The sequence below is a fragment of the Patella vulgata genome, chromosome 5 (genome assembly GCF_932274485.2).
Source record: "Patella vulgata chromosome 5, xgPatVulg1.2, whole genome shotgun sequence".
Lineage (NCBI taxonomy): Eukaryota > Metazoa > Mollusca > Gastropoda > Patellidae > Patella > Patella vulgata.
The window spans coordinates 47,634,831-47,650,994 of record NC_065883.2 but is presented as its reverse complement, the minus strand read 5'-3'; the positions used below and the strand labels follow the sequence as shown (position 1 = coordinate 47,650,994).

Below are 16,164 nucleotides of genomic sequence, written 5' to 3'. Positions count from 1 at the left end.
GTCGACACAAACTAGATATGTCATTTTTGGACTGACAAATTGTCCTATTTTATTTCAATAATTCCCTACCGCGTAGTAGGACCCAGAGAAACCCCATGAGGTTGGACAGACGAGCCTTGCCACATACAAGTATTGGTTCAATAGTTCAAAACCACCTCACTTGACTCACTGACAGCCCTTATGATCTAAAATGCATGTGTTAACCATTCAACAACCCAAACCCCCAGTATAGGTCAGAAGACACCATCTACAAGACAGTGATTCTAAGCCTCTATATGACTAATACTGTGAGCACATGTGACAGGAAATAATCATTCTAAAGCTGGTAAACCCATTGTTACCTTAAAACCTTTGATTCAACTACTGCAGGTTTCTCAAAAAAATTAATTGAACTAGGTTTGGGAGGTGGTCTTGGTTGAGCAATATGATCATATTCATAATGCAGTGCAGCGATGGGATCTGGCTGACCATTTACAAAGTTCTGAAAAATGAAAAAAAATAATATGAATATTAATATTATTATTATGATACATAATATAAGTAAGGTTACATGACAATTTTATTCTCGTAGATAATTACTATCAAGTTTTTAATTGGCAACTTGATTTACTTTGTCTGCCTTCTGCCTTCTCTTTTTTTTTTTGTTAACTTCTTATTCAAACTTGAAATTAAGGAATTAAGGCCCATGTCTGAACTATTTAGCCTGCAGACCTGTTCTGTACGTATACGAGTTACAGTAAAATAAGATCAACTATATTAATTATATTATGAAAAAGATTGTTTCCACTGGCTGTTACTTCTGCCCTGGTGCAATAACGGTATAAATTTATATAATGTTTGAGAGAAAATACTGACATTTTAATGTCACATTATAAAACAGGCACAGTTATTAGCCTATAAGATGAGGCCTACCGGTACATAAGAAAAATTATGATGCAAATGGTCGAGTGCAGGTCTTGTATTTTGTTTGAAAAAAAGAAAAATAACAGAAGGCAAAAAAACACAGGCACTTGAAGGGATTAAAATAAAACTTCTTACTACTGTTTGACTAGTATTACTGATATTAGTAATACTAGTCAAACAGTAGTAAGAAGTTTTATTTTAATCCCTTCAAGTGCCTGTGGCAAAAAAAAAGTCTGTAAAAATATAAATAAATAAGTTATATTTATAGCATGGCTTTCATGAGTTAACAGGTTTAAGCAGAGGCCGAAGGCTGAGAGATTAAACCTGTTAACGAATGAAGCGTGCTATAAATGACTTGTAACATTGACAACTGCTCAACATGCTTATTGTTATTGCACAGAAAACCCACCCCACTTCTCTATATGATTTCTACTAAAACTAGTGTAAACCAGCAAAAGTGTGCAATAACATTGAACATGTCTAGTTACAATCTGAACGACAGACTCACCCTGCCTGCAGAGAAGTAACTCTGACACAGTGAATAGCCATGATATCCATATGACGTTATCTAAACGTCACAGGTCATGAGGTCACATCAACAAACAATCTGCTTATTCAACAAAAAGAACAAAGGAAGATTTCCCATCCACTTACAATAACCTTTGCAAGTTAGTGCACACAAACAGATGTTGGCCTTTTGATTTATTTTACTTATTCTTTTTGCTTTGAGTACCTTAAAACATTTACTTCAAATCTGCTATTTCCGATTTTCGAAATTCAAATAAAACGAACATGACAACTTCTTGAATATTAGTACGTTTTTCATGAAATTAGGAATGTTGGTAGATCTGGTTGATCCAACTTCATCGATGTAATTTGAAATTTTCTAAGTTATCTCCCCTTGGAGAAAATAAGGATCAAAGTTTTCAAAAAAATCGACAAAATATAAGTTTGATTGCCTTGAAAATTTTTTTTCTGTACTAGCTAAGACATTACTGATCTGTACACAAAATCTGAAGCCTATCGATTGAACCGGAAGTGCCACCATCTTGAAATGTGAAAAATCCCTAAGGCTTTTTCGATATTTTACTTACAGACATGGGAGTTACATTTTCTGAATCCTTGAAGGAATGCCTAAAAAACGTTCAGAGCAGATTTTTGATTTCGGTCAACTGATGGTCACCATTTTGAATTGAATATGAAAAACAGGGAAAAATCCACTTCAACGGACGTGAAAATAAACACAACAGGCTGTAGTATGTTCAATGTGTCTCCTATTTCTGAAATTAATACATTTCAGGATAGCCAGGATCAGGGTCGAATTTTGGGTGTTTGAAAATTTCAAAATTTTGAATTTCGCCTTTGACAAAGTTGTTACAGGACAATTTATTTCCTTAATTTTGAGTTCTTTTCTGGCATTTTCATTTTATTTTCTGCCCGGTTCCGTTTTTAAACGGCTTGATTCATTTTTATACGCCCACATGGAAATGTGGTCGTATATTGCCCTCGCCCCCGTTCGCCGGTCCATCGTCCACAATTTCTTGTGAACACTCCACAGACTACATTTATCAACCGATTGTTTTGAAATTGATATATGTTGTTTGCATTAGTGAGATGAAGAAGCCTATTTAATTTCAATAACTTTTGTTAATTTCTTCTGGAGTTATGGCCCTTGTTTCACTTTTTTGCACCTTGTGAACGCACTAGCGACAAAAGTTATCAACCGATCTGTATGAAATTTATATGCATCATTTAAATTAGGAAAACAAAGAATCCTATTGAATTTCAGCAATTTCCGTTAATTACATCTAGAGTTATGGCCCTTGCTTCACTTTGTTGAATCTTGTGAACGCTCTAATGACAAAAGTTATCAACCGATCTGTATGAAATTGATATGCATCATTTAAAGTAGTGAAATGAAGAAGCCTATTGAATTTCAGCAATTTCCGTTTATTACGCTGTGAGTTATGGCCCTTGTTTCACTTTGTAAATGCTCTAACGACAAAAGTTACTATCCGATCTGTATGAAATTTATATGTATCATTTAAATTAGTAAAAAGAACACGCCTATTGAGTTTCAGTTATCACCTAAATTAGTGAAATGAAGACGAACAAGCCTATTGAATGTCAGCAATTTACGTCAATTACGTCTAGAGTTATGACCCTTGATTTACTTTGTTAAACTTTGGAACAACAAAAGTTATCATCCGATCTGTATGAAATTTATATGCATTATTTGAATTAGTAAAACAAAAAAAGCCTGTCGAATTTGAACAATTTCTGTAAATTACTTTCAGAGTTATGCCCTTGTTTTAGTTTTTAGAACCTTGTGAACCTTCAAACAACGAAAATTATAATGTCATCTGTATGAAATCGTCTATTAAATTCCCCTAATTACCTACAAAAGAATAAATATGTGACAACCCTTGTCGACTGCTCGGACGATTTAGCTGGCAACCTATCTTTCTGAAACTTCTGGAATGGGAAGTTATTTGATTACAGCAATACAAGTTTCAGTAATTTCCCTTTAGTTTTCAGATTATATTTTGCCCAGGAGCAATGTTTCTCATTATATTTAGACTTGTAACTCTGCAAGTTTTTGACCGATTTTGATAATTATTTTTTCTTGTTCTTTTTTCTTTTAAGATATAATCCATGACACGTGACGATGAATATGAAAGCTTTCATATCTGCATGGGACAGTAGCAGATCTAGTTCAAAATTATTGTTATAAATATTGCTCTTTATACTCTCTCATGACATATGGTTATCTGTAAGAAATGTAATAGACCTATTGGAATAATTTCAATGACATTTCTGTGTTGATTCGTCTTTTGAAAGGGATCACAGTGGCTAAGTGGGTAAGATGTTGGCTCGCTAGCCTGGAGGTCGGGTGTTCGATACCTGCATTGGCCGAGAAAGTTCACCCAGATTTTCCGGCGTGGTTCTCACTTGTCAGTGATGCAGGACGGAGGGCCCGAGAAGGACAGATAGATGTCTAGTCGTTCGGATGGAACTAAAAACCGAGGTCCCGTGTACACATTGGCGTGCATATAAAAGATCCCTTGACAGTTGGAATTTGATATAAGTGTAGGCTGTAGTGCCGCTGTTCAGGCAAAATTCCCTCATTAGCCCAGTTCGGAGCAGAACAGTAGGACGTTAAACCCCATTTCATTTCATTTCGTCTTTTGAACATTCAATAATCACAACCATGTCATTTGTTGACGAAACAGCCATTCACTCGTCTGTGCTAATATCAATCAAATAATATTTTACTCGTTGATGCATGGGGAGCTAACATAGATACTTACAATGCATCGATGATACGTCGGACCATCAGTAAATTTGACAGACATATTACTCATATTAGCCTAAAAAGAAAATGAAATGAAATGAAATGGGGTTTAACGTCCTTCTGTTCTGCTCCTATACTGGTCTAATGAAGACGGGCATACACCATACAGGGTGCTATGAGGGAAATTTTGCATGGGCAGCGGCACTATCGCCTACTCTTATATCGAATTCCAACTGCCAAGGGATCTTTTACGTGCATTCCAATGTATACACAGGACCAGTTTTTCGTCTCATCCGAAGGACTAGACAGCTGTCCTTGTTAGGCCCTCAGTTCTGCACCACTGACAAGGAGAAACCACGTCGCAAAATCCAGATGAACTTTCTCGGCCAATGCAGGGATCGAACAAAAGAACATCGCTGTTGTCGATCGATAATTCCATGCTGCAAATCTCTGTAATAAATTCGGAGTGGATATTTAACCGTATCCGGCAAAGTTTCTACTTCCGCTATTTTACCGTACATTGTTTCTGATTGGCTGGAATATAGTGATGTCATCAAGTGTCAGTTCCTGGATTATTTGACTGTACATGAGATGAATTTAACCGTATACGGCTATCTTAAAAATCAGTATTAATCCCAAAATTTGAAAATAAATTAAGAACACACTATTGTAATTATTTTAATTTAATTTCCCATTTTGATGGATTAGAAAAATGGGTTAGGGTTAGGGTTCAAATTTATCTCCTATTTTCAGAACATCTGTACTTTCCGCCATTTTGAATAAGGTATGACATCATCATACAAATTAGCCAATCAGAAACGATGTACGGTAAAATAGCGGAAGTAGATACTTTGCTGTATACGGTTAAATATCCACTGCCTAAAAAATTCTGTAAACACGTCATTTAGTACCTGCATAAATACCTTTGTTATATATTCCATAATATAAAGCGAAGCTCTCCAGCATCACGTGAAGCGTGGTGCTTGAGCAAAGCTCTTTTCCCATAAGACAGGAGGGTAACTAAAACTGTCACCCACAGACTGTTGATTAATAAAAAAATTCAGACCGGAAACGGATTCTCCAATTTGTCAATGTTCGAAGAAAGTTGGCAATGCGCAGGCCAATCTCCGAAATATCGCCCAGGCGAGATTACGCGTCTCATAGAAATATTTCTTTTACACGTCTAATCAATGACGTCATATTTTTTTGACGTCAATAAAAATAATTCTCACACTTTTTTGTTCAAACTAAATTAATCATACAATTTAGGTCTAACTTAAAATCTATTATTTAAAATTCTTTGTATCACTTGAGAAACTTATTTATGAAGGTTTTATATTTGACAATAATCACATCAGCTTCGCTCTTCTCAGGCAATGCCTGTTACATATAACCCATCCCATTTTGTGAAGAAATGAAATGAATTATTTTTATACGCCTACATTTTCATGGCCGCCCCTCGTTCGCAAATAGTGTCAAAATATTGTGTATCAGGGTTGTGGACTCTCTGGAGGTCACAATTTTCATCTGATTTTGAAGAAACTTGAAATGCATATTTATAACCCACAGATCTCGGTTCATTTCGATATTCGCGCATATCGGACCCTAACTTCCTGAATTACGGCCCCTGATTGTATGAAAAATCGCGTTTTTATACGCCCACATTTTCATGTGGACGTATATTGTCGTCGCCCCTGTCCGTCTGTCCACAATTTGTTTGTGGACACTCTACAGGTCACAATTCTTATCCGATTTTGACGAAACTTGAAATATAGGTTTATCTCCAAAAGATCTTGGTTCCTTTCGATATTGGCATGTATCGGATCGAAACTTCATGGATTATGGCCCCTGTCTGTACGAAAAATCACGTTTTTAGCTTGTGAACACTATAGAGGTCACAATTTTTATCCGATTTTGTTGAAACTTGAAATCTAAGTTGATAATACAAAGATCTCGGTTCCTTTCGATATTCGCGCATATCGGACCGTAACTTCCTGAATTATGGCCCCTGATTGTACCAAAAATCACATTTTTAGCTTGTGGACCCTATAGAGGTCATAATTTTTATCCAATTTAAAAAAACGTATTATTATATCACCGTTACACCCTAAGGATGGCTGAATTCGAATTTCGTGAAAATCGGCCCAAATTGACAGACAAACTGGCCGCCATTCGTTCTCAAATAGCGTAAAAGTATGGTATATCAAGGTTGTGGACACTATAGAGGTCACAATTTTTATCCGATTTTGTTGAAACTTGAAATGTAAATTTATAACCCAAAGATCTTGGTTCCTTTCGATATTCGAGCATATTGGACCGTAACTCCTTGATTTATGGCCCCTGATTGTACCAAAAATCGCGTTTTTAGCTTGTGGACCCTATAGAGGTCATGATTTTTATCCGATTTAAAAAAACGTATTATTATATCACCGTTACACCCTAAGGATGGCTGAGTTCGAATTTCGTGAAAATCGGCCCAAAATTGACAGACAAAATGGCCGCCGTTAGCTCTCAAATAGTGTAAAAGTATGGTATATCAAGGTTGTGGACACTATAGAGGTCACAATTTTTGTCCGATTTTGTTTAAACTTGAAATGTAAGTTTATAACCCAAAGATCTTGGTTCCTTTCGATATTCGTGCATATCGGACTTTAACTTCCTGAATTATGGCCCCTGATTGTACGAAAAATCACGTTTTTAGCTTGTGGACCCTATAGAGGTCATAATTTTTATCCGATTTAAAAAAAACGTATTATTATATCACCGTTACACCCTAAGGACGACTGAGTTTGAATTTCGTGAAAATCGGCCCAAAATTGACAGACAAAATGGCCGCCGTTTGTTCTCAAATAGCGTAAAAATATGGTATATCAAGGTTGTGGACACTATAGAGGTCACAATTTTTATCCGATTTTGTTGAAACTTGAAATGTAAGTTTATAACCCAAAGATTTCGGTTCCTTTCGATATTCGCGCATACCGGACCGTAACTTCCTGAATTATGGCCCCTGATTGTACGAAAAATCGCGTTTTTAGCTTGTGGACCCTACAGAGGTTATAATTTTTATCCGATTTAAAAAAACGTATTATTATATCACCATTACACCCTAAAGACGACTGAGTTCGAATTTCGTGAAAATCGGCCCAAAATTGACAGACAAAATGGCCGCCGTTCGTTTTCAAATAGTGTAAAAGTATGGTATATCAAGGTTGTGGACACTATAGAGGTCACAATTTTTATCTGATTTTGTTGAAACTTGAAATGTAAGTTTATAACCCAAAGATCTCGGTTCCTTTCAATATTCACGCATATCGAATTGTAATTTCCTGAATTATGGCCCATGATTGTAGGAAAAATCACTTTCTTGTTAGCTTGTTCTCTATCCATCTCTCGAAAATGTGGGCGTATCCTGCCTGGCAGCTGCTGGTTAGCTTGTGGACCCCATAGAGGTCACAATTTTTATCCGATTTAAAAAACCGTTTGAACATAGCACCGTTTCACTCTAAGGATGGTTGAGTTCGAATTTTGTAAAAATGAGACTGAAACTGACGGACAAAATGGCCGCCCCTCGTTCGCAAATGTATCAGGGTTGTGGACCCTCTGGAGGTCACAATTTTTATCTGATTTTGATGAAACTTGAAATGCATGTTTATAACCCAAATATCTTGGTTCCTTTCTATTTTCGTACATATCGAATTATAACTTTCTGAATAAATTCAACTATATGACAAAATCAACTATATGACGTAGGAGGGACTGAACAATTTGGTACAGTTGAACATTGAAGTTGACTTTACATAGAATTGCTTTAGCGTGCAGTAAAGACACAACTATTAATGTACCTGTACACGCCTCTTAATCCTGCTATGGTTGTCAAGCTTACAAAAATGAATTATTTCCATTTGTTATAAAATCGTGTTATTAGCAAGATAGCGGCTTCAGTTACAGTGTGAGAAGCTGATTAAACAGTTATTTACGTCAGACATTGTATGTCCAGACAGCTATTGGTTCAAATAATACCACAGGGTGAAATATTGGAGATAAATCATAAAAAGCAATGTTGTACCGCCCATAAGTCTACAGAATTTCATTAACGATATTATACCGTGAAAAGATTTTGCCCAGACGAGGTATCTGCTGTTGGTGTATGTTTTGTTGCCTGGAAACAGATCTTTTTTTCCCTTTCTTTTTTTTTTTTTTTTTTTTTCAGTCACCTGCAGCATTTGGTTTAGTGTCATTTTTGCTTCATGCAGGATTTGAGAGATCTAGAATAAGAAAGCATTTATTGATCTTTTCTTTAGCTGCCCCTCTTCTTTCATTTGTCACATATCTCTGTCTCAGTAAGGTAAGTATTAAAAAAAAAATAGTGATGGTCCAATATGGCACCTATCAGTTTTACCGATATCAGATATCCACAGTGAAATATACTCGTCAAAAAAAGTATGGGATATTGAAATCCAAACACCTATGCAGGTTTTGATATGATAAATAGTCATGGACACTTGACATGCTTTGAGAATATGTTCACAGATGAAGAACTATCGGTTCTTGCATAAGATTTACTGTTTAGTGTATCTTTGCTTTAGTGTGTTACGTTTAATTTGATTGGGAGATGTGTTCATCGACGTCAACCGACAACACTGCAAGAATTGGCCGTGGCACTGCAAGAGGAGTGGGTTAGATTGCACAAATCGTGATTGGACGGTTGATTAGGAGCATGCCACGATAATTGCTGAATGTCTGAGGATTGGTGGAGCAATATTACTCATTATTAAGACAAAAATCAAAAACGTCCATTTTCACTTTTGACGGTGTATCTCTTTGCCAGTGAAATGGGGCCGTCAGATAAGCCGCCCATATGAACTGTTTATGTTCATGTGTAGGCAATAGGCCTGTTAAGTGATTTAGACGTAGAAAATATATTCAAAATAATAAACACTGTATGTCTTAGAACAAAACTGAGGAGTTTTGAATACAAATATCTCCATAGGATTATATTCACAAATGATAAATTATTCAAAATTAGAAAAGTTGATAACACACTCTGCACTTTCTGTGAATCTAATATAGAAAATGTAGAACATCTCTTTGTCCTTTGCCCATTTTCACAAATAATATGGAATCATCTTCATACTATCCTAGATCGTGGTAATATAAAGATAAATATAAAAACACATATAATACACCTTGGTCTAACTAACAAATCAAATTATATAAGTAATACTGAATGGATTTTCATTAATCATGTAATTATTTTAACTAAATTCTATATATATCGGGCTAAACTACGAAACGAAATGCTCAACATTAATAAGTATGAAAGCTTTTTAGTAGAGCATGCTAAAATGGAGATTGAGATATCTCCAGAATTATACACAAATAAATGGAAATATCTTTTTAAGAATTAACAGATTGCCTCCATAACGATTCCCCATTGATGGATTTATGTACTTAGATCTGTGTATAGTAGGAACCCTGCGACTCACCATTTATATAGAATAATGTATTTTATCATTTAAGATATAAATGTACTTAATATATGCTTGTAGAAATCTGACGTAAAGGCCTGTTATTAACATACACTGGTTACCTCTAATAAAAACAGCAGTGCATTTCCGCAGTTTTGTATTGTTTCTGAATATCCCCTAATTTTTTTGAAGAGTATATATCGGTTGATACAGATACATTAAAATGCCTCAAATGGCATGATAATCTATGTAGATATATGTCATTGTTAGTCCGGAAATACATGGTACTATTTTACCTCAGGAATCAAACACGAAGTAATAAAATTGGGTCACGCCTCTTATCCAATCATGAATACACTGTATCTATATGCAGTATCATTAATGAATATAGTTGAGATTATCTTACATGTTGATTACAATATCATTCCCAAGAGTACGAAGGCCCATTAGTGCCAAAGAAAAAAAAATAATATTAATCCAATTGAACGAGTTAGTATCTCGTTTGAACGAATTAGTATCTCGTTTGAACGAATTGGTATCTCGTTTGAACGAATTAATTATCTCGTTTGAACGAATTAATAATCTCGTTTGAAGGAATTAGTATCTCGTTTGAAGGAATTAGTATCTTGTTTGAAGGAATTAGTATCTTGTTTGAACAAATTAATTATCTCGTTTAAAAGGTTAGTATCTCGTTGAAACGAGTTAGTATCTCGTTGAAACGAATTAATTATCTCATTGAAACGAATTAATTATCTCATTGAAACGAATTAATTATCTCATTTGAACAAATTAAGATTTCGATTGTACAGAAGCGTGGAAGGGACATGCATAAATTGTGATCCTAACAGGTGTTTTAAGTAAAGATAATGTCATTTGATACCTAAGTTCTTTTCTATTTCTAGTGTTACCGTCAGTAGAAGGAACTATTGCAGGTCTTTCTTTAGGCCTTATATGTTATATAAACTATTCATTAGACATTTATTAACATATTTAAGTAGGTTAGAACAGTTCGGTCATTTAATGTTTTAATTGAAAAATGGTAAAGCGAGGTTCAGCCTCGAACAACCAGTACGGTGATGACATTCTGTCAAACCTTCAAAGGCTGATATCGTCGCTCAGAATAAAGTAATTTAATGAAAATTTCAATAGTTCATTTTGCATTATCTATTTTTATACGCCCACATTGAAATGTTGTATATTGTCGTCGCCCCCGTCCGTCCGTCCGGCATCCACAATTGCTTGTGGACGCTCTAGAAGCTAAAGTTAATAACTGATTGACTTTAAATTTATACACAGTGTTTAAGGTCTTGAGACGAAGAAGCCTATTCATTTTCAGCGATTTCCGATAATTACTGCCAGAGTTATGGCCCTTGATCACTTCAAAAAATCTTGTGGACACTCTAAAGGCCAAAGTTAATATCCGATTGAGTTTAGATTTATACACAGTGTTTAAGATCTTGAGACGAAGAAGCCTATTGATTTTCAGCGATTTCCGATTATTACTGCCAGAGTTATGGCCCTTGATCACTTTGAAAAATCTTGTGGACGCTCTAGAGGCCTAAGTTAATATCCGATTGACTTTAAATTTATACACAGTGTTTAAGGTCATGAGACGAAGAAGCTTATCGATTTTCAACGATTTCCGATAATTATTGCCAGAGTTATGGCCCTTGATCTCTTTGAAAAATCTTGTGGACGCTCTAGAGGCCAAAGTTAATATCCGATTGACATTAAATTTATACACAGTGTTTAAAGACATGAGACGAAGAAGCCTATTGATTTTCAGCGATTTCCGATAATTACTGCCAGAGTTATGGCCCTTGATCACTTCAAAAATTCTTGTGGACACTCTAAAGGCCAAAGTTAATATCCGATTGAGTTTAGATTTATACACAGTGTTTAAGATCTTGAGACGAAGAAGCCTATTGATTTTCAGCGATTTCCGATTATTACTGCCAGAGTTATGGCCCTTGATCACTTTGAAAAATCTTGTGGACGCTCTAGAGGCCTAAGTTAATATCCGATTGACTTTAAATTTATACACAGTGTTTAAGGTCATGAGACGAAGAAGCCTATCGATTTTCAGCGATTTCCGATAATTATTGCCAGAGTTATGGCCCTTGATCACTTTGAAAAATCTTGTGGACGCTCTAGAGGCCAAAGTTAATATCCGATTGACATTAAATTTATACACAGTGTTTAAGGTCATGAGACAAAGAATCCTATTGATTTTCAATGATTTCCGATTATTACTGCCAGAGTTATGGCCCTTGATCACTTTGAAAAATCTTGTCGACGCTCTAGAGGCCTAAGTTAATATCCGATTGACTTTAAATTTATACACAGTGTTTAAGGTCATGAGACAAAGAATCCTATTGATTTTCAATGATTTCCGATAATTACTGCCAAAGTTATGGTCCTTGATCACTTTGTGACGCTCTAAAGGCTAAAGTTATCATCCGATTGACTTCAGATTGATACACAGAGTTTAAGATCTTGAGACCAACAAGTATATTGATTTTCAATGAATTTTTATGTCTTGAACACTAAATCCATGATATTAAAAGTTTTGTATACAAAACGTTAGCATGGGGCAGAACTTTATAAAAAAAACAAATTCTAATGGTTTTCTGATAATTACTTCATGAGTTTTTGCTCTTAATCAGATTTTAGTGTATTATAAATGTTTCATTACTGAAAAAAGTAAAAATATGCAACAACTCTTGTTGTCTGCCCGGACGATTTAGCTGTTGTGGGCGTATGTTTCGTTGCCTAGCAACCTATCTTTATTTTTCAATTCGGTATTTTTTTACAGAGGTTCGTGAAATAGTCGTTAAATTGCCCAAGACGAGTTTTGCCAAGTTAAGAAATTTAACAAATTGTTTCGTATTTTAAATTTGCTACCAGGAATTAATCGAAACGAAGGGTAGCCTCGATTGACCAGATATACTGTTCGAGACTATTGGGGCATTCCACATCAAGTGTACACACTTTCCGACCGAAAAATGACAAGTCATCTCAGATTTCGTTCATTTGATGTCTAATGGTGAGGTGGGATGAAAAAAGTGTAAAAACCAAACTTCAGGCTAACCGACCCAAAAATGACGTTTTTTGGGCCGACCAAATTTTGGGTCAATCCGGTGGGCCAAAAACCTTGCAACAGCTATAATGTATAATTTTCCTCCTAATCGTCCGATTTTCATAAAGTTGGTACCAAAATGATCAGAAAATCAAGACCTTTTATTTGATGTATTACACGATGTTATCAGATAATGTTTTCAAATTTTCTTTTTATTTCTTTGACCTTGACTTTTGACCCTGTACGGGCAGAAAATCCGATGACCCCAATTTTTTCTCAAAATCATGTTCTATATATCATCCACCTGTATGCCAAATATGAAAATGGGATCATGCCCAAAAATGCTTTTGAAAATGCCACCTGGGTTGAGTCTGCATGGTTGAGCCTGGGGTCCAGTGTATGTTTGACTGGTATCCAGCATTTTCTGAGAAACGAAAGTGAATATTTTCTGTTATTTCAAAAAAAGTAAAATTTTGAATGAAATAATGGATTTTACTTGTAAAAAGGGGGAGTTTCGTAAGTTTTGTATAAATCCTTTCAAATGCCATGACAAACTGAAGCTGAAGGACTTGAGGGATGTGTCTAAAGTAATGATTGAGAAATACCTGTCGATGGTAAAAGAAGGTGACCGTGTATGTTCCGCATGTAGGAAAAGAATGTCGCAACTGCCGCCTGAGGCGAGTGTAGTGTCGGCATCGGACGACGAACAGGCGAACAGTGAGGATACTGTGCCATTGATGAGCAAGAGGACACTAAGTGTGCGTGAAGGAGCTGCAGAACCTACACAGGGTCACGACACCTTCTGTTCAACTTTATGAAAATCAGACAATTAGGAGGAAAATTATAGCTGTTGCAAGGTTTTTGATCCACCAGATTGGCTCAAAATTTGGTCGGCCCAAAAAACTGACCCATTAGGTTTTCAAACCTGAAACTTCACATAAATTGTTCTCTCGGTGGGGCTAACTTTTGGAGAAAAATTGAAGAGAATCTGTTACCATGGTGTCAATGAGGTGTGTACACTTGACATGGAATGCCCCTATTGGCTTTTAGGGTTTAGGGTAAACAATTCTTTTTATTTTGTTCAGGAATTGACTGACGGACTCTTTTTAATTTGTTGTCAATTAATTCAATTAGCAGGCATGACATCCAAAGATGAATTACTATCCGGCATTGGTTTGGGCGATCACTATGATCTTGGTACAATAACTAAACTTTCCTTTGCAAAAATTAAAAATAGGCTGGTACTAGGTAGGCATCATTAATAAATTTCCGACAAATACAGAGCACCAGTCTATAATTACTGCTTTACATGACGACAGCGTGCCGTTTGATGACATCGGTATTCGAAGTAGCTGGTCAGACTGAAGAAAAGTTGTAATAAATCTTTAAAATTATATGACGATTATCTCGACAGCCTCTTTTTCCCCGGGATAGTGGTGATAGTGGATAAGACACCATCGGCAGATACCAGCACGATACATTTAATAAATAGAGGGACGCAGACATCTGTCGATGCGGTGACTTTGACCAAGTTAAATAGGAAAAATAAGAATTTATTAAGAAGGATCAATAGGTATACATAAACAATTTTGCGTTTAAAAAATCGACTAAGGAAGACCTCAAAAGAATTGATTCGTGCGAAGGCTAATAATAATAAAGTTTTGACAAATAAAAAAAACTGGTTGTAAGCCCCAACTTCGTGGGGAAGAAGTAATTTTGTATGTTGTCGAAAATCAAAGATACACTTCAGAATGCCATAATTTGGTCAGAAAGTACATTGCAAAAAGTTTACTTGAGAATCGAGATGACTTTAATCTTTCGTGTTCGAGTTCTGCCAACAAATTACCAGAAACCGTGTTCAGTCATCTCGATCGCGCACTCGTCTAATATTTTTGGCAAGGAAGCGTCCATTTTATATGAAATGAATAAATCTGATGAATGGCTAAAAAATCTTTCACCTGATCAACGTAATTTGGTCTTAATGGATGCTGAAACGATAACTAAAAACCAACTTTCTAAATTTCGGCAAAGACGGGAAGAAATCGTAAGAAAAAAGCTAGCGGTTCTTTTTGCAAAAAAGAATAAATTAATAGAAAAGGGGAAACGTGGGATTAGGAAAAAAGAGCGCCTAACAACAGAAATTATCGGGGTGAGTCTTTGGAAAAGTAAAGAGGGTATGGAAAATGGGCTTTTACAACTAACAGATAGGGAAATGAAAGAGGCACTGAAGGCACAGCTCCGGTTTCATAGGCATGTTTTAAATCAGCAACTTTCCAATAAGTCTATATTTTATTTTTCTGTCGCCGGTAAGGATCACTCGATTCCAGTTTTAAAAGAAAATTTACAAAAATTAATTGACCTGGTTGATCCTACCAAACTTTCAATGCCCTTTTTTAGCGGTTATAAAAACATACAATTTCTTCATTCTCCGCTTCTAATTTATTTGTCAATCCAGACATCCCAGCAGACTGTCATTCCAACACTTTGCAGAGTATTTTAACAAATCGGGTAGCAATTTATTTTACAAAATATGCCTACTACTGTAGATCTACTTTGATATCGTGTTTGAAAAGTTGCCTTTGACATACTCTAATAATGTCCCAAGGGGAACAATTGAGAATATATGTTTATTACAGATTAGTTCTAAATTACATATCTGTGTTTGGTAAATAATCAATTTGTGAAATGTTGTAACAGATCGTGTTTTTGGGAAAGATTTGAGTTAGGCTTTGTTTGATAAAGTGAATACACCTGCACTGATTACCTTGATTTTTAACCTATTTATCTTTGTCATTATTTATTTTATACTCTACATGTTATTATTCCATGAAACATTTCTTCAATAAACATACTTCCGAACATTCTTTCGTAAATGGGACATCAAATATAAATTTACAAAGGCATATTAACATATAAATACCAATATAAATAGACCTATGTGTCTATGGGTATACAGAAAATATAAATAGATTGTTCTAATATATCTACAAAAACGTAAATACATTTAAATTGGACTGCACACATTAAGTACACGGGAATGACCGATCCAAAAACTGAGCTGCGTTGCGCATGCTCTGAGATCTGAAATTCTATTGAATCATGAAGTAGATTTCCTCAGATAGCAAATTACGATTTAAACTAATAGACCCGAATGGTAGTGGTGGTTCATTCATTTCGGAAAAGAAATCAATAATTTTAAATGACCAAGAAAACATAACTCTGTTAACATTGAAACCTCAAAATAAATATTTCCGCCCGTAGTACACAAAAACGGTGTATTTTAAATTACAATCGAATGGATATAATACCTGCGTGCTATATTTCACAAGATATTATCTTGTGAAATATAGCATGCAGGTATAGTTTCTTGGCAGTTTATAATAAATGATTATCTAGGGTTGTTGTTTATATAGATATAG

At 35.3% G+C, this 16,164-nt stretch overlaps 1 protein-coding gene across 1 annotated transcript in view; it reads left to right on the top strand.

The window, feature by feature from the left end:
* LOC126821189 (zinc transporter ZIP9-B) overlaps positions 1-16,164 on the top strand; it is a 224,699-nt gene that overhangs the window by 168,297 nt on the left and 40,238 nt on the right. The window contains exon 6 of the mRNA XM_050549598.2: positions 8,409-8,543. Within this exon, the coding sequence (XP_050405555.1) occupies positions 8,409-8,543 (135 nt within the window). The remainder of the gene's footprint in view (positions 1-8,408; positions 8,544-16,164) is intronic.